This window comes from Mus caroli, chromosome 4 (assembly GCF_900094665.2).
Source record: "Mus caroli chromosome 4, CAROLI_EIJ_v1.1, whole genome shotgun sequence".
Taxonomy (NCBI): Eukaryota; Metazoa; Chordata; class Mammalia; order Rodentia; family Muridae; genus Mus; species Mus caroli.
In genome coordinates, this window is record NC_034573.1 from 141,868,346 (window position 1) to 141,885,525 (window position 17,180).

General features: G+C 53.0%; 2 protein-coding genes across 2 annotated transcripts in view; one reads left to right on the forward strand and one right to left on the reverse strand.

Annotated features, from left to right (window-relative positions):
- Positions 1-14,401, forward strand: part of Dnajc11 (DnaJ heat shock protein family (Hsp40) member C11) — a 48,588-nt gene extending 34,187 nt beyond the window's left edge. Inside the window, exons 5-16 of the mRNA XM_021160017.2 lie at positions 895-1,023; positions 2,269-2,391; positions 3,078-3,151; positions 5,673-5,862; positions 5,957-6,042; positions 6,378-6,494; positions 9,313-9,468; positions 10,392-10,461; positions 11,671-11,728; positions 11,850-11,992; positions 12,318-12,447; positions 13,140-14,401. Coding sequence (XP_021015676.1) covers positions 895-1,023; positions 2,269-2,391; positions 3,078-3,151; positions 5,673-5,862; positions 5,957-6,042; positions 6,378-6,494; positions 9,313-9,468; positions 10,392-10,461; positions 11,671-11,728; positions 11,850-11,992; positions 12,318-12,447; positions 13,140-13,165 — 1,302 coding nt within the window. The 3' untranslated portion in view covers positions 13,166-14,401. The remainder of the gene's footprint in view (positions 1-894; positions 1,024-2,268; positions 2,392-3,077; positions 3,152-5,672; positions 5,863-5,956; positions 6,043-6,377; positions 6,495-9,312; positions 9,469-10,391; positions 10,462-11,670; positions 11,729-11,849; positions 11,993-12,317; positions 12,448-13,139) is intronic.
- Positions 14,402-15,092: 691 nt separating this feature from the next.
- Positions 15,093-17,180, reverse strand: part of Thap3 (THAP domain containing 3) — a 6,378-nt gene continuing 4,290 nt past the window's right edge. The window contains exons 3-4 of the mRNA XM_021160852.2: positions 16,107-16,208; positions 15,093-15,821 (exon numbers count right to left, since the gene is read on the reverse strand). Coding sequence (XP_021016511.1) covers positions 15,534-15,821; positions 16,107-16,208 — 390 coding nt within the window. The 3' untranslated portion in view covers positions 15,093-15,533. The remainder of the gene's footprint in view (positions 15,822-16,106; positions 16,209-17,180) is intronic.

Genomic DNA, 17,180 nt, shown 5'->3' on the forward strand with positions numbered 1-17,180 from the left:
AAAAAAAAAAAAAAAAAAGAAAGGAAGAAAGAAAGAAAATGCTTCTATAAGCTCGGGCTCTTAAGCAAACCTGTAGAGCATTTTCTTGATTGGTGATTGATGGGGGAGGATGGGTGGAGCTACTACTGGGCTGGTGGTCCTGGGCTCTATAAGGAAGCAGGCAGAGAAGCCAGTAAGCAGCATCCTCCATGGCCTCTGCAGCAGCTCCTGTCCCCACGTTCCTGCCCTGTGTGAGTTCCTATCCTGACTTGCTTCAGTGATGGACTGTGAAAGTGTAAGCGAAATGAGCCCTTTCCTACCCAGTCATGATTCCCACGTCGCTTTTGGTTGAGGAGTTTCATCACCACCATCGTAACCCTAACCAAGACAGTCATGAGCAAGAGTTTGGCTTGGCGTTTCTTGTGAACGAACATGCTGCCTTCTGTGGCTCAGCTGAGCCACAGGAGGCAGAGCAGTGTGTGAGCACGTGTGCGCACTGTGTACCTGCTTCTTGGTCTGACAGAGCAGTGTGTGCATGTGGTGTGCCTGCCTCTTGGTCTGGCCGGACTCTTGAGCCTCAGAATTGTAACGTGGTTTTGAAGTGAAGGTGCTCAGACAAAGCCAGTGTCGAAGTGACATCCGAGAGGGTCCTGTGCGGTCCTTGCTCCCATGTCTGGCCTCTGGTGCATACTCCTTCTGTAGATGGGCAGGTTGGCTCTTCCCGTGGAACTGGTGTTTTCTGGCTCTGATAGACCAAGGCATTCCGCAGTGTTGTATTTGAACTGTGACATTCATGCTGTGTGGGCTTGGGCGCACTGTCCTTCCGTGAAGTCGGATGCCTGAGCACTCTCCGCCTCAGTGCTTCCAGTCCACAGATGCCGCACTTGGTGCTGACTGCTTGCTTTTCTGCCCCAGGGAACCATCAGCGTTGGAGTAGATGCGACTGACCTTTTTGATCGCTATGATGAGGAATATGAAGATGTGTCCGGAAGTGGCTTCCCGCAGATTGAGATTAATAAAATGCACATATCCCAGTCCATTGAGGTAAAGCGCACAGGTGCCTCTCCACGTGCAGCCTGGGCCTGACTTAATGAGGCGCAGCGCCGGAGCAGCTGGGTGGGAGTCGGCTCAGGGGTGAGCCTCATCTTTATTTATGAAAGCCTGCAATTAGCCACTGAGGGAGGGAAAGAGAACATGCAAGCATGTTCCATTTGGCCTTGTTTGTTACTGCTTTGCTCACACACAAGGCAGCTGCGTACCAGTGCTCAACTCCCAGGGTCCAGGTCTTGCCAATTAGGAATGCAGTGGTGTAAGCATAAAAGCCCAAGGTCGTGGTGATTTTTGGGAGAGAAGGCAGCTCTGGCCAGCGGATTAATTCTCAAAGCTTTTCTCAGTCTGTGTACTCGACGGTGTGGGCGACAACAGCAGCTGTGGTCCTGAGCAGCCTCCCTCCCCTGGGTGCAGTAGGATCAGGCCACTCTACATAGACACCAGGGGCCCTGCCTCCAAGGAGTCTGTCTTTACTACCCAGTGTATGGCTCTATCCCATGGAGTTACTCCAGGAACCTTGCTGCTTTGAAGAACCCTTAATACTTCAGAGCCCTAGTGTCAAGCTGAAACTAGGGAACCCATTATAGGAAACAGCACGTTATGGGACCACACATGATGGGGTCTCCATGTAGCTCCTGCCGTGCTAAGCTAGACTTGGTGTCCAGCCGTTCCCTGTGGGTTTTGTAGATTCTCCCTTGAAATTCTCAGCTCAGCAAGTAACTCAGCAGGTAGTGTCGCCCTGATAAGAGCAGGCTGTGGGGTTGACCCAGGACTGCATACATAGAGAAATGAATATGGCTGGGCATGACTGTACCTCCCAGCACTCAGGAGTCAGGGCACATAGCTAGAGCCACCTAGTTAGACCCTCTCAGAGGCAACGCTTCATAAATGAAGTAGCACTCGGCGGTGGTGGCGCACGCCTTTAATCCTAGCACTCGGGAGGCAGAGGCAGGTGGANGGCAGAGGCAGGTGGATTTCTGAGTTCGAGGCCAGCCTGGTCTACAAAGTGAGTTCCAGGACAGCCAGGGCTATACAGAGAAACCCTGTCTCAAAAAAACAAAACAGAACAAAAAATAAGTAAATAAATGAAGTAGCGCCTTCGTGGTTGCATGCATTGGTGTGAAGGGAGAAGAGACCAGAGCAGTTGAGCAGGCCGCCTGTCCCTGTGTGCTGACCTGCTGGGGGACCTGTATTCCCATTGCTTCCGTTCACTTGCTACCAGCAGCTGTCTTCTCTTAGGCACCCTTGACAGCCACAGACACAGCCATCCTCTCTGGAAGTCTCTCCACCCAGAATGGCAACGGCGGCGGCTCCATTAACTTTGCGCTCCGACGCGTCACCTCGGCGAAGGGATGGGGAGAGGTGAGAGCAGCAGGACTCTGGTGTCCACACGTGGTCCTGCAGTGAGCAGCCACACTGCCTGAGGTGCTCAGGGTCCTAAATGCCCAGCGTCCCGGCACTGCTTGCCACACCAGAGAGATAGATGGGCTCCCGGGGGTCCCCTGAACTACTTAAAGTTGGGATACGATCAATGTCCTTTGCAGTGCTACCCTGGCAAGCCAGTGTCCTTATTCGAGCTGACCCTTTGCTGTACCAGCAGAAGGTGGTGGCAGTCACAATGTCTGGTCCATGGTTAGTGGCCGTGAAAGAGCCAGCACTGCTGAGCAAATGCAGCTACTACAGTAAAGAGACGTCACAAGTCACCCAGGCAGACAGGACAGACAGGATGGACGCACCAGGGAGACCTTCCTGTCATAGGAGCCAGCACTACAGGGAGCCGTGTGGAGTTACACAGCTGCCCACAGCAGAGGGTGTGGACCAGCAGTCTCCTTTCCCTCTGACCCGAGCCAAGGGAGGTCAGAATGCAGGACTCACTTGTCTACAGTCGGGGCTCCCCGTGGATCTGGGACAGAGAGAAAACTGAAACATTAGGGGTCTGTCCAGCCCTTGTCCAGAGCCTGGCCAGGTGCAGGCCAAGCCCCAGGCCTCTGCTATAGGAGCAACAACAGCAATGAATGCTTTCTTTCTCTGTTTATTTTTCTAAACAGTTGGAGTTTGGAGCTGGAGACCTCCAGGGGCCTTTACTTGGTCTCAAGCTGTTCCGTAATCTCACACCAAGATGGTAAATATGAGGATAACTCCTGTTTGTGTTGTGCTGGGTTAACTGAAGATGTTAGAGCCTGTGGATCCTGGTGATCATGAACGTTGGAAGTGGTGTGAGCACAGCTGGGCACGTGCCATGGGCAGCCTGTAGCTGGAGAGAGATCTGTAGTGGAAGGCAGAGCCCAGCCCCAGCAGACTTCCTTCTGTGCTGAGAGGCTCCCCAACTTGGGACCACTTCTAATCCTGTGGGGACCATGAAACAGTGTTTGTAGGAGGCAGGGGTTATGGCCTCTGTAGCTGATAGAAACACTCGCGCCCCCCCCCCCCCATCCAGGTTTCTGTCCTACCTCTTTCCCGGCTGCTGTAACAGACACCCTCCCTGCCCGAAGCAGCTGGGGGAGGGCTTGATTTCAGCTCTCAGTTGCAGATAGCAGTCCATTGTAGTGGGAAGCTTGGCAGGGCTGACCTCATCACAGCTACAGTTAGGAACAGAGAAGCCAGGGGTGGTGGCACACACCTTTTATCCCAGCACTTCAGAAGCAGAGACGGGAGGATCTCTGTGAGTTTAAGGCCAGCCAGGGATAATCTGTCCTCACTGAGGTAGAACATCTAGATCGGCCATGTCTCCCTCCAGAACTCTCTGCTCCATGGCCACAGCCAAACGCAGTCCTAAAGGTTGCTGAGTCAAACCAAGCATGTGGTAATGCAGAAGTGGGAGGACAGTCCGAAGCTGAGGGCTATCCTCGGCTAATCATGGAGAAAGGTCAGGGGGCTGGTGAGATGGCTCAGTAGGTAAGAGCACCCGACTGCTCTTCCGAAGGTCCGAAGTTCAAATCCCAGCAACCACATGGTGGCTCACAACCACCTGTAATGAGAACTGATGCCCTCTTCTGGTGCATCTGAAGACAGCTACAGTGTACTTACATATAATAAATAAATAAATAAATCTTAAAAAAAAAAGAAAGAAAGGTCAGAAGCTGAGGACTATCCTCTGCTAGTCATGAAAAGTTAGAGGCCAGGGGACCCAGAAGACTGTGTCAGAACAGAGTTGCTGGGTAAGATCAGGGTTAGCGGTGTGTGCACATGATCCCCACTGCTGTGAAAGTTGCTGCAGGAGCATTACAAATTTGAGACTGGTATGGACCTATGGACCCTGTCTTAAAAACCAGGAAAGACAAGCATCCCATCATCTGAGAGGTAGGAGCTGGGGGAGTGGGAGTCTAAAGCCAGCCTGAAGCCCTGTCCCCCAGAGCACAGTGTCTGACCTGCTTATCTACCCACCACAAACCCTAAGTCTGTGGGAAGCCTGGGGTTGCACTCCTGTCTCAGCTCCTGAGCTGCTCTTGAAACTAGCTGTTCATTCTCTGCTGGAGCCCTTAGCTCATGTCGGCTGAAGCACAACATGGCTGACTTCCAGACAGATGGCGGACATCGGGCTAAGAAATTGGCTCTTATTCTTTAGCTGAAGGAAGCTTCTGGAAGGGAGCATGACGTAATGATGATGTAATGATGACGTAATCATGATTAAAAGTGCTGGAGAGATGGCTCAGCAGTTAAGGATTGCTCTTCCAGAGGTTCCGAGTTCAATTCCCAGCAACCACGTGGTGGCTCACAGCCATCTGTAATGGGATCTGACGTCCCCTTCTGGTATATCTGAAGACAGCGACGGTATACTCATATATAGTAAATAAATAAATCTTTTAAAAAAAAAAAAAAGCTAGTGTATGGTCACCTTCATGGTACAGTGCTATCATCTCCAGAGAGAGGTGACTGCTACGCAGTGGAGGCTGGGTGGGCTGTGTCAGACTCCCTCGTTCCTTACTGTTGAAATACCTTCTTGAACCAGAAGGGGGAGCTGCTCTGCCTTTGTCTTCCTGCAAAGCTGCTTTGCTGTCATTTCGGTTAACTAGTTCATAGCAGGGATGAATATCAGGATCCCTTGGGCAGGTTTTAAAAGTTGACAGTGTCTAGAGAAATGGCTCGGCAGTTAGGTGCGCTGGTTGCTCTGGAGGAGTCCTCACACCCACATAGCAGCTCACAATCGTCTGCAGCCCCAGTTCCAGAGGACTTAACAAGCATGCATGTGGCACACACAGGTGAGTGTAGACAAAGCACTCACACATAAAATGATGTGTGTGTGTGTGTGTGTGTGTGTGCACGTGCATGCATGGGCATGCAGGGGTGCTCACAGGCACACACATGCTGACGTCCCCCCAGGACTTCTGGCTTTGTCTGGTGCGTGGTTGAGGAGGGTGGTTCTCCTCTGTGTTCATGTTGATGTCACTTGGAGGCTGTCCATGCTCCTAGGATCTTGAGCCCCAGGACCGCCTGTGATAGCTCAGCGCATAACATTTAGAGGCTCTAGCAGAGTGGATGGCGGGGAGTCAGGGTCCCCAGGGGGAGACCTAGAAGACTTCTGCTTCCTGTGCCTTGCGCTGCCGCTCTCCTGACTTAGAGAGGTGTTCAGCCTGACTAGAGGACCCGATGGAAGAACTAAAAGCTCATGACAGCTGGGCCCTTTCTGTCTGTGTCCCCCCCAGCTTTGTGACGACAAACTGTGCTCTGCAGTTTTCATCCCGTGGAATCCGGCCTGGCCTGACCACTGTGCTAGCTCGGAACCTGGACAAGAACACTGTGGGCTACCTGCAGTGGCGCTGGGGTATCCAGTCAGCCATGAACACCAGCATCGTCCGGGACACTAAGACCTGCCACTTCACAGTGGCCTTGCAGGTGAGTGACTAGAGGAGCTGGAATCGAGGGAGTGTCGAGGGAGTGGCTCCTCGTGCTTCTGAGCCCTGAGGCTTTGTTCCTCTCCTCTCCTCAGCTGGGCATCCCTCACTCCTTCGCACTCATCAGTTATCAGCACAAGTTCCAGGACGACGACCAGACTCGAGTGAAAGGGTCCCTCAAGTAAGTCTCGCCCGCTCGGCCTCGCGCACGGTGAGCCAGCTCTGGAGGGCTTGCAGGGAGGAGCTGTGGTTGGCACCTGCATGTCATTCTCATGTGATGCCCTGATTGCCTCTTGCTGGGTGGGGTTTGCTGCTCTCTAGCCAGCCCTGAGAGAGAGGCCCTAGTGCTAGAGACCCTCCAGGGTCTCCCAGGTCTGCCGTTCCCCACAGGAGCATCGTGCTATGGGCTGCCGTTCGTGATGTGGACTAGGGGAGGGAGGGAGGGATGGGGACTCACGTGAGCGGGCTGGTGGGCAGGAGGGGAGCTATGCCAGCAGCTGTGTTCTAACCCCACAGGGCAGGCTTCTTTGGGACGATAGTGGAGTACGGAGCTGAGAGGAAGATTTCCCGACACAGCGTCTTGGGTGCAGCTGTGAGCATTGGCGTCCCTCAGGGTGTGTCTCTCAAAGTCAAGTAAGTTGAGGCCGAACCTTGCTACTCAGGGCATGGGATTTAATTCTTGAGTGCCATTGGTTCTGTCTCAGCTACGTGAGCAAAGGCCAAGGGACCACAGACACGACAGCGAGTTAGCCGAGGGTAGTGCCCACCTTCCCTGGTGAAGCCACTGAAGACCACTGGGCCCTCAGCTCACCAAGCCTGCCCAGTGCCACCCTGGGCATATGCGGTGTCAGACACCTTGTCTGAGAGCATGTGAGCACACCCCTTTTTCCATGCTGCTCAGTTCTTGAGTCATGCCGTGTGAGTTTGCCGATGGTTTGGATGTTGTGTTTGAGATACAGTCTTATATAGCCAAGGCTAGCCTGGAACTCAAACCTGGCATCCTCCTGTTTCAACTCCCTCAGTATTGAGCTTTTACTTCTAGCTTCCTGCTTTGCTCATTTGTCTACTATACTACGGCTGGGCTTCTTCCCCGGCTCGCACACTCGTAGCGAGGGAGGTAGCCTTTGACCACCTGGAATCCTTTGCATGCAGAGGGCAGCTATCCACGTTCTCCTGCCTTGGTGTCAGCAGCTTCGCCTCTCTGGCCTGCCTTAGGCTGCTTGTGCCAGGGCTCTTGGACACCAAGCTGTAGCTCTTTCTTTCTGGCTGTATCTTCCTATCTCCCAAACAGGCAACTCTGTGGGGAGCAGTCCTTGTCTTCCCATGTGGCCATGCTTTAGTACCATCATCTACAGTTTTGGTATCTGGATGGAGCCTTAGAACCCATGCCCTGTGAATCCCAAGGGGTGGCTGTGCTGTGTTTCCGACCTCCTCACCTCAAGAGCCCCATCTTGGCCTGCTTCCTAATACCTAGCTCATACGCACAGTGTCCCCTCGTATCCGTGAATAAGCACATGGATGGACCTTTGATGGGGATAACGGAGGACTACTTGTACAGATACAGCCAGTGCTGCGTACAGCTGTTCATACAGTATTTATATTAGTCATGTCTGCAGTCCTCTCCTCACACCAGCAAGCCTGCGAGAGGACTGCCTGGAAAGGGCTTGCAAGGAGAAGGTGGTCTGATCCCGCAGAACCCATGTCAGCAGTCCAGTGTGACAGCATATGCTGCTATCTTAGTGTTGGGGCAGTAGACACAGACCCACCATGCCTATGATTTGCTGACCAGCCAGCCTAGCCTGCTAGCCACCTTCCAGGCCAATGAAAGCTCTTGTCTAAGGAAAAGAAAACGAGAAGCAACTCATTAAGAGGGGCCCCTGATGTCTCGAAAAACACAAGAAAGAGTGACACCCGAGGTTGTCTTTGACCTCCATACCCAGGTATCCACACGCACACACACACACACACACACACACACACACACACACGCGCGCGCGCGCGCACACACACGCGCACACGCACGCGCACACACACACACACACACACACACACACGCACGCACGCGCGCACACACACACACAGTCTTGAGTACTAAATTCTATAATTCAGGTTCTAATGAATCAAGCTTCCCCCTTCTGGCCTCTGCAGGTACTGCATGCACATGGTGCAGACATAATGCAGGCAAACACTCATCACCTACATCAGATCGTTTTTAAAATATACTTACTGGTGGGGATGTGGAGGTTTTACTACCATTTTGCATCTCTGAGCTGAGGTTCCCATGACCCATTGGTCAGGTTATGTGTGCCTTCTTCGTCTGAATTGAAAGCTCTGGCAAGCCACGGACATAGCTCAGGCACTGAATTCAGAGCTGGGCTTGGTCTGAGCACTTTTGCATATTCCCAGGGAGAGGCTGTCGCTCTGTGTTTCCTGTGATGATATTAACTGCCCAAACAATTTTTTTAAGGATTCATTGTTTTTTTATTTTAAAGATTTACTTATTTACTTTTATGTATATGAGTGCACTGTAGCTGTACAGATGGTTGTGAGCCACCATGTGGTTGCTGGGAATTGAATTCGGGACCTTTGGAAGAACAGTCAGTGATCTTACCTGCTGATCTTTCCAGCAGATTTATTGTTTATAATTATGTGTCTGAGTGTGGCTCTGTACCTGTAAATGCAAGGCTTCTTGGAGGCCAGAGGCGTCAGATCCCCTGGAGCTGGGCAGCTACAGGCCTCTACGCCCGTCTTAACTGCTAAGTTGCCTCCTGCCATTAACTAGTTATTGGAGTTGACTGTCCTTCACCCTTGACCTGAGAATGGTAGAGCTCGGATTTCCAAGTATTGTGTACATGATAGGAGTCTTGTGGGCAGGACCCAAATCTAAAGGCACTCAGTTTCTTAATGAACAACTTGTCTGTATCACCTTCTGTTAACATTGCTGCTTTGTTGCCCGTGTTGTAAGGAGTGTGTAAGTCTTGAGATTTCCCAGTGTGGGTCTGTTCCTGTCACCTGACTGTGTCATCCTATTGGTAACGAGTCCTTTCCATCTTTTTAAGACAGGGTCTCATTAGATAAACCATGCCAACCTCAAACTCACAAAGATCCAAGGGCCTCTGCATCCCCATTGCTGGGGTTAACAATGTGCATCACCGTGCCAAGCTTGAATCCCTCCTAATAAAAACATTTTACAACCCTGCAGTCCCTTTATCTTCTACTCCATCTACCAGTTTAACCTGGTGCCTTCTGAAGTCCTTGACTTGTTTGACACACCTCACTCCTGACACAGGCTGTCTCTGGGGCCTTGGACTCCAGTTAAGCATCACACGCACTCAGCTCAGCCTTGGGCCTGGTGTGCTGGATGCTGAGAGCTGCCTTCCAATGCAGAGAGCCCACCTCGTCCCTGGAAGACCTGACCCATCCTGTGGGGTTTGCTCTTGTGTCCTCGCAGGCTGAACAGGGCCAGTCAGACCTACTTCTTCCCCATCCACCTGACGGATCAGCTGCTCCCCAGCGCTGTGTTCTACGCCACCGTGGGGCCGCTGGTCGTCTACTTGGCAGTGCACCGGCTGATCATCAGACCGTACCTCAGGGCTCAGAAAGAGAAGTGAGTCTAAATGGGGATCCCATGCCTCCATCTTGTCTAAACTGGAAAAATGTCACAAGTTACACCCACAGAGTGCTTAGCATGGTGCCTGGGTCTGGCAGGCACTGGTCACTGGTCAGGCAGCCGTAGCCGCATCGGGGACCTGTGCTCCCCTCCCTGGCCAGCCGTCCTACTTTGTTTCTTTTTTTTGTTGTTTTGTTTTGTTTTTCCAGACAGGGTTTCTCTGTGTAGCCCTGGCTTCCTGGAACTTACTTTGTAGACCAGGCTGGCCTCGAACTCAGAAATCCGCCTGCCTCTGCCTCCCGAGTGCTGGGATCAAAGGCGTGCGCCACCACACCCGGCTGCCATCAGCCCTCTTTACTCCTAGACTTGTCATCCTGTCCCTGAGCTTGAACTGGAATGCATCAGTTCAGTGCTGCACAGACTTTTCAGGTTCTATAGGGAGCCCTCTGAGCATCCCTCCAAAAACAGAGAGGTCCTCAGAAATGCTTAAGCTTGAGAGGAGGATGGGGTGTCCTCTGGCTGCCTGTGACCTCCGTGTTACACAGTGCAGGGACCCGGTTCCTTGGATGGATGTGCTCCATCGGGTCTCTGACGTGACTGGGCTGACCGTGAGCTGACCGTGAGCCCTTGTGTCCGCTTGTAGGAACTGGTATTTATGTGCATCCAGAGTAGTGGGAATCACCCCTGCTCGCCGGAGCCAACTCCCAAGGAGACAGCATTAAGGATGCTCCCTGGGGCAGGTGGGCAGGGAAGGTGATTCCAAGCCAAAGGAAGAAGCATAGTGTAGCCTCCGGTGGTTGGGTGGGATCCTACGTTCTAGAAGTAGAAATCCAATGAAGACCCAAGGCTGCACTCTGGGCTCCGTCCAGTAGGGAACTCTGTGCTCACTGTAGAGTGACTTGTGGTTGCTTCTCTGAAAGGGAACTGGAAAAGCAGAGAGAGAGCACAGCCAGCGACATCCTGCAGAAGAAGCAAGAGGCAGAGGCTGCTGTAAGTGTCCCACTGCTCATATGCAAACCTCCACACCCTCGGGGCCCATCCTACTGAAGCTGGGGCTGGGACCCCAGACAGAGCCCAGGGGCTCCGCTTCACCGGCAACCTCCTTCCCTCCTGAGCTGCTGTGTCTGGAGACTGCAGTCTGTGCCCTGAGTCCCAGCACGGCTCTGTAGCGTGGCACACACCGCCCTGCTCTCCTCCTCATTGTGAGAGCAAAGGAGCAGAAGGCCACACTTAGGAGCAAGGTGCCATGGGGTTCTCGTGACACAGGTGAGGGACCGTTTGAGCCCACGTATGTCCCTAGGCAGACGTGCCCGATTGTGGGGCAGCACACAGCCCTACCCAGCTGAACAGCTCCACAAACAACACTGGTCCTTTTCAAGAAAATTAGGAGGTCCAGCTGCTCACGTCAAGTGTCTGTATTGAGGCAGGATCTCACAGTATGTTCTAGATGACACCATACTTACTATGTAGCCCAGGTTAGCCTTTAAGTTCATCACTATGTATCTCTTTTTTCCTTTTTTTTTTTTTTTTTTTAAGATTGATTTATTGTTATATCTAAGCACACTGTAGCTGTCTTCAGATGCACCAAGAGAGGGCGTCAGATCTCTTACGGATGGTTGTGAGCCACCACGTGGTTGCTGGGATTTGAACTCAGGACCTTCGGAAAGAGTAGTCAGTGTTCTTAACCACTGGGCCATCTCTCCAGCCCCTTTATTCTTTTTTTTTTTTTTTTTTTTTTTTTTTTTTTTTTTTTGTTTTTTCGAGACAGGGTTTCTCTGTGTAGCCCTGGCTGTCCTGGCACTCACTTTGTAGACCAGGCTGGCCTCGAACTCAGAAATCCGCCTGCCTCTGCCTCCCGAGTGCTGGGATTAAAGGCGTGCGCCACCACGCCCGGCTTGCCCCTCTTTATTCTTAAACATTGACAGTGCTTTCAGTGATTTCTCATCCATATCCTACATGTGCAGAATCGCTGAGGAGGAAGGAAAGGTACTGTCCCTTCCACTGCTGTCAGCAAGCAGGGTCGTGCCTGATGAGGTGACTCCCCAACAGTGTCTCACGTAGGTCTCAGGGCTCCAAACTTCTAAAGCTGAGCCCCACAGTGTTTGCCCCTTTTCCTTCAGTTCCTGACTGGACACAAGCTGGATGTTGATCATACACTAACCAAAACAAGTCCAGGGTCCCCAACATCTTCTCTCATAGGTTCGGCTAATGCAGGAATCTGTCCGAAGAATAATTGAAGCAGAGGAGTCACGAATGGGTGAGAAGGCATGCCCTCGCTGGGCTGGGCTGGGCATGGCACAGCACGGCACTGGGGTTCTCAAATCATCAGAGGGAAGTGGCAAGATGGCCTGTGTCAGCCTCTGCTGCTCTGTCCCCAGGGCTTATCATCGTGAATGCCTGGTATGGGAAATTTGTTAATGACAAGAGCAGGAAGAACGAGAAGGTGAAGGTGATTGACGTGACTGTGCCCCTGCAGTGCCTGGTGAAGGACTCCAAGCTCATCCTCACAGAGGCCTCCAAGGTACAGCACCAGGCCACCTCAGCCACCTGCTCCCAGGACCCAGATCCATGTGACAAGGACAGTCAGGCCTCAGTGCCAGCAAAGTCTTCCTGGTGCTTGTATGTCCTCTGTCTGCTGGGTTCCAGAAAGAGGCTGTGGGCTCAGAAGTCATCTGTAGCTATGTCAGGCAGGCTTCAGGCTGGACAGAGAAGGGCTCGAGGACCAGTCTGGCACCACCCAAGTAAACTCTAAATTCTCATTCCTTCATCAGGCTCCAGAATGTGTGCCTGATAGAGGGGAGCAGTGCGGGGCTCAGGGCTGACCTGACCCTCTGTTTTGTGTGCAGGCAGGGCTGCCGGGGTTCTATGATCCATGTGTTGGGGAGGAGAAGAGCCTGCGAGTGCTGTACCAGTTCCGAGGTGTGCTCCACCAGGTTATGGTGCCTGACAGTGAGGCCCTGAGGATACCAAAGCAGTGTGAGTAACTGCCTCTTGCTCTCCCTTCCCTCTGCAGGCAGGTTCATCAGTGACAACGGAGTGTGTGAGGTGACAGCTGCTGGGGTCCTAAAGACCCAGAGATGCTTTGGCCCAGGGACTTGCCTAGAGCCAGTGTGTTAGAGTCCACTCTCGGCCAGGCATGATCCTCTGAGCACCCAGAAGCTGAGCTCTATGAAGTCCAAATCCACCTGGGCTGAAAGAAACAGGAAAGGAAAGGAGAAAACGGCTAGACGTGGCTCAGTGGCTGAGAGCATGTTGCTTCTGCAGAAAACACAGGTTTAGTTCCCAGCACTACATGGTAGCTCACAACCATCTGTAACGCGTCTCAGGATCTGATGCCATCATCTGACCATGGCATGAAGCATGCCTGTGCTTTGTTCAGACAGAACACCACACACAAAAAACTTTAAAAGGAAGTAGGGAGATATGGCGCCTGGCTGCAGCTGCGAGTGACTGTGTAAAAGTGTTTTTCCTGGAAACAGAAGCAGTTGCTTAAAGTTGAGTGTGGTGGGACTTGGGGCAGGGTCCAGTGATCTCTGAGCTCCAGGCCAGCCAGGGCTAAAACTTGAGCAGCAGCAGCAGCAGCAGCAGCAGCCCCTAGCCGGGCCAGGGGATACAGAAGGGAGCGTGCTTGGCCAGTTGTTAGCCTGACGTGTTCTTTTCTTTCGCAGCTCACAGGATCGACACAGACGGGTAAACCGCTTGGGAACCTCGAGGAAAAAGAGGCTACGAAAACCTTTTCCTAAGAGGCTACAAATTTGGAAGCAGGGAAAACCCAGACATGAGATGTTTTTAGTTTATTTCTCCAGAAGGTGGCACTGTATCAATTATGTGAAGGGACATGCAGACAGCCTAGCTTCGTGGTGCTGTGGGTAGGACTGAGGAGCCCTCTGGCTAGACCCCAGCACGGCCATGTCTCTCCCAAGGATCATGTTCCTGGAGGTCACGCCCCTGGTCCTCCTCATAAGTGGCTGTGCACAGCAGCTCTCTGGAGGTATTTGGAACGTTCTGCCGTCACACATGGGACTGCTCTTCCTAAAGCCCACACTGCTCGTGGGAAACATGGGAAGAAAGGAAGGCGTGTCGTGTGCTGCTCAGTAGACTTCCCACAAGCCACCTCTCTCTTCTGAAACGTCACTGAATGGACTGGAGAGGACTGCGGGTTTATAAAACTGCTTTTTATCTGAGAACAACGGGTTTGGAAACTAGTCTCTTTTCTTCCCACTTTTACAGAGCTTCTCAAATCATTCCTCCAGGCCCTGACTTGGACAGGTAGGGGGTAGACCCTGGGTCCCAAGGTGCACTGTCCAGGCACACTGCCCACATTGCTAAGAAGAGAAGAGGCCCTGCTGCCAGTGGACCCTTCACCCCACACGAGACACCTGTCTTGCCTTTAGGACACCCTCCTCTAGAGAGTGGTGTTGGAAGGAGGGGACCTATGTAAGGAGTTGGGGCAGGCATGAATCTGCCAAATACCAGATACGGATCCAAGGCTGGCCCAGGCACCTGCACTTCCAGTGAGTGGTCAGCAGGTGGCGCTGATGCCCGCCAGGCCTCACAGGGTCCCTTTAGGGAGTCTGCTCCCAGATCGCTTCTGGTGCACACTTGCTGGATGTCACTGCAAGCTCTACCCTCTGAGCAGGTGTTGCACCACAGTGGCACTGACCCTGGCCCCGCAACGGCACCTGCTGAAGGCAGGCATTGCCTCAGCCATTCTCAAGACCCTTCAATTTTTAAAAGCAGTCCAATTCTGTAATATTTATTTTTTTCTTTTTTTTTTTTGAGGATGTTTCCTTGCCCCACAGACTGACTGCAGTGTGCACCATTGCATGAGCCCTGCCTCAGTGCCCTGTGGCTCCCTGGGCACTGCTGCCCTCTGTCTGAAGCTGACTGTGGCAGCACTGCCCAACAATAAAGCTAACCTAAAAGCTGAGGCCGCTTCTGTCCATCTGTGTGTGTTACCAAGGGACAGTCGGCTGCCATGCCCCAGCTCCGGTCCCACCCCTGCCTTAGATTGGACCATTGGATGCAACTTGAAGCTGTGCTAAATATCTACCTGACATACAGAACCTCAAGATAAGGAAATTAGACTTGAAGATTTCATGTTTGCATTTGAATCAGTCTGGCTATGTGGTTTATCCTGGCCCAAAACTCATGATCCCCCTGCTGTGGCCTCCTGAGTGCCTGAGTTACATGTGTGCCTCTAATCACAGATAGGTTTTTGGTTGGTTGGTTTTGGTTTTTCGAGACAGGGTTTCTCTGTGTAGCCCTGGCTGTCCTGGAACTCACTTTGTAGACCAGGCTGGCCTCGAACTCAGAAATCGCCTGCCTCTACCTCCCGCACAGATAAGTCTTGAATATTCTTTGTGTGTACTGTGTGTGTTCCCATGAGTCCCCCAGAAGTCATAGGAAGACGTAGAATCCCCTAGAGCCACTGTGTAAGTGCTGGGAACCGAACTCTGGTCCTTTGCAGGGGCAACTGGTCAACCACTGAGCTGCCTGTGTCCGCGCAGCCCCCCACCCCGCCTTGTTTCCTTTAAGTCAATTCTGTAGTCAGGGTAGTCACACCCTGTCTGTCCTTTACGGGGTAGGGAGTTCTAAGCACAACCAAGTGACAGCCTGCATGGAGACTTCAAAAGATTTATTCCACATCTACACGAACCAGGCAGAAAAAGAGTCACTCAGAAATACAGGCTGACAGGGACCCTTGCACTGCCTGCCTGCCTGCCATCAGAATGGCTCCTATGGGGAGACAGTAAGGACCCCACCGGCTGTAAGAATGGCCAGCTCTCCCTCTGGGAGCATCTCTTTACAGGGTTGTGACGGCTCACGTTTGGTCACTGCTGCTGCCCCACAGCTGACAGCCTCAGCCCAGGAGACCTGGGACCATGCCTCTCATTCTGCAGTACTTGGGCCCCCACCCAACAACCGCCTGTCACAGCATCCCATTCCACTCTCAAGATATCTGCAGCATCAGCAGCAGGTAGAAACGCCCACAGCAGGCCAGGACACCACTTCCTGCTAGGGTGTTGCCACCACCCCCACATCCCAGAGCTTGCTCAGGCTCAGCTTCCCTGTGCCGGCCGTCTGGCCCGAGGTCCCCGCTGTCCCTCTCTGTAGGCTCTCAGGCGGCCACATGTCCTCCGCAACAGCAGCCTCTGGGCTTTCAGCCGCTTCCGAAGCCTCTTGTTTTCCTTCAGTGTGAGGAAGAGTTTTTTTTTGAGGGTATCCAAGTCTGAAAGGGCATAGCTGTGATCAGACGGCTGTCCCGGAAGGGGCCTCTTCAACCCCAGAGGGCTGGCGGGCAGGCCAGCGGCCTCGGTGGCCTCCATTGCTTCTCGATCTGGTAAGACCTAAGGACAGAGGTCAGTGAGTGCTGGGAAGAGCCTTGTGTCCTAAGCAGGACGGCACAAGCTGGGGCCACAGCTGCCCGTTACCCTCCGGGTTTAGCCCCAGTCCATTTCCCCTTCTGCAACCCTGATGAGCTGTCATGGTGGTTGACTGAGAAGCTCTGAAGCCCGGCCACCTCTCCCCGCTGCTCCTGTTCTGTCGGGTCCTCTGGGGCAGTGGGTTTCTTCATTTTGTTGGAAGCAAAATTCATTCGTCCCTCTGAGACCACCTCGTACCCAGGGTCTTACCTGCTGCACGGGGCCTTCCGGGGTTGGAGGCTGAAGTTCTTCCAGTGTGGTGTCCATGTTCCTCCCTGAGCTGTCCCCACCAGCCCCCACCTCAGGGCAGACCTGGGAACAGCAGGCGGAGTCAGGCTGGCTGAGCTGGCACACACCGGACCCTGCAGCTGCTACTGTCCATCCCAGTAATCCCTGCACGGGGGCTATGGCCCTGCCCTGTGCCTCTGCAGTCAGGAGCCCGCCTCTCCCTCCCTCTCGCCCTCCAAGTCCAGGTCTCCAGCTCTCACGGGTAGGAGGAGGAGGAAGCCTGAGGCCACAGCTTCCCTGAGAAAAGAACCCTGAACTCACAACCCTGCTGTCTTCAGGCAATAGCCTCACCTTTCACCAGACTCAAGCCTGTGAGCACTGCCTGACCAGGAAGCCACCACAACAGGGCACTCTGGGATGTGTGGAGTGCTCTGGTGTGCCCACCTCTCTGAGGCGCAGGCAGTGGCTCCTCTCTCCCATAACCAATTCTTAAGACATGGTTCTCTGGTTGAAGCAGGACACAGTGGAACCTAAGGACGCCCACCCAAGTCTCCTGACTCAGCCGAACAATACTGACTGAATCCAGCCCTGCTCACACTGGCTTTCACTAGATATGTCCCCAAATCCTGAGGCAGTGGCACCTAGACAGGTCCCTACAGCACCAAGGACCTGAGTCATTTACATCACCCCAAACGAAGCCTGGTAACCACGCTCAATGGACGTTTGCCCTACGGCGCCATGCGATGGAAAGATTTGAAACAGACCCAGAGTCCCTGCCACCTGCTGGCAGTGACCACTGTGGCCATCCGCAGCTTCTCACCAATTCAACATGGGGGCGCTGAGGACTGTGCAGTTAAACTGGGGATCTGAGCATGCTTAGACCTCTTTCAGCCCCTATCACCACACTAAAAGCTGTCATGCTGCACTCTATCTATACACATGGCCTAGGTCGCAGTATAGGCTGCCGCCTGGAATCTGTGGCAATCCTCCTGCCTCTGCCTTCTAAGAGCTGAGAATGCACAATCACACCTGGCTTCCTTTTTTTTTTTTTTTTTT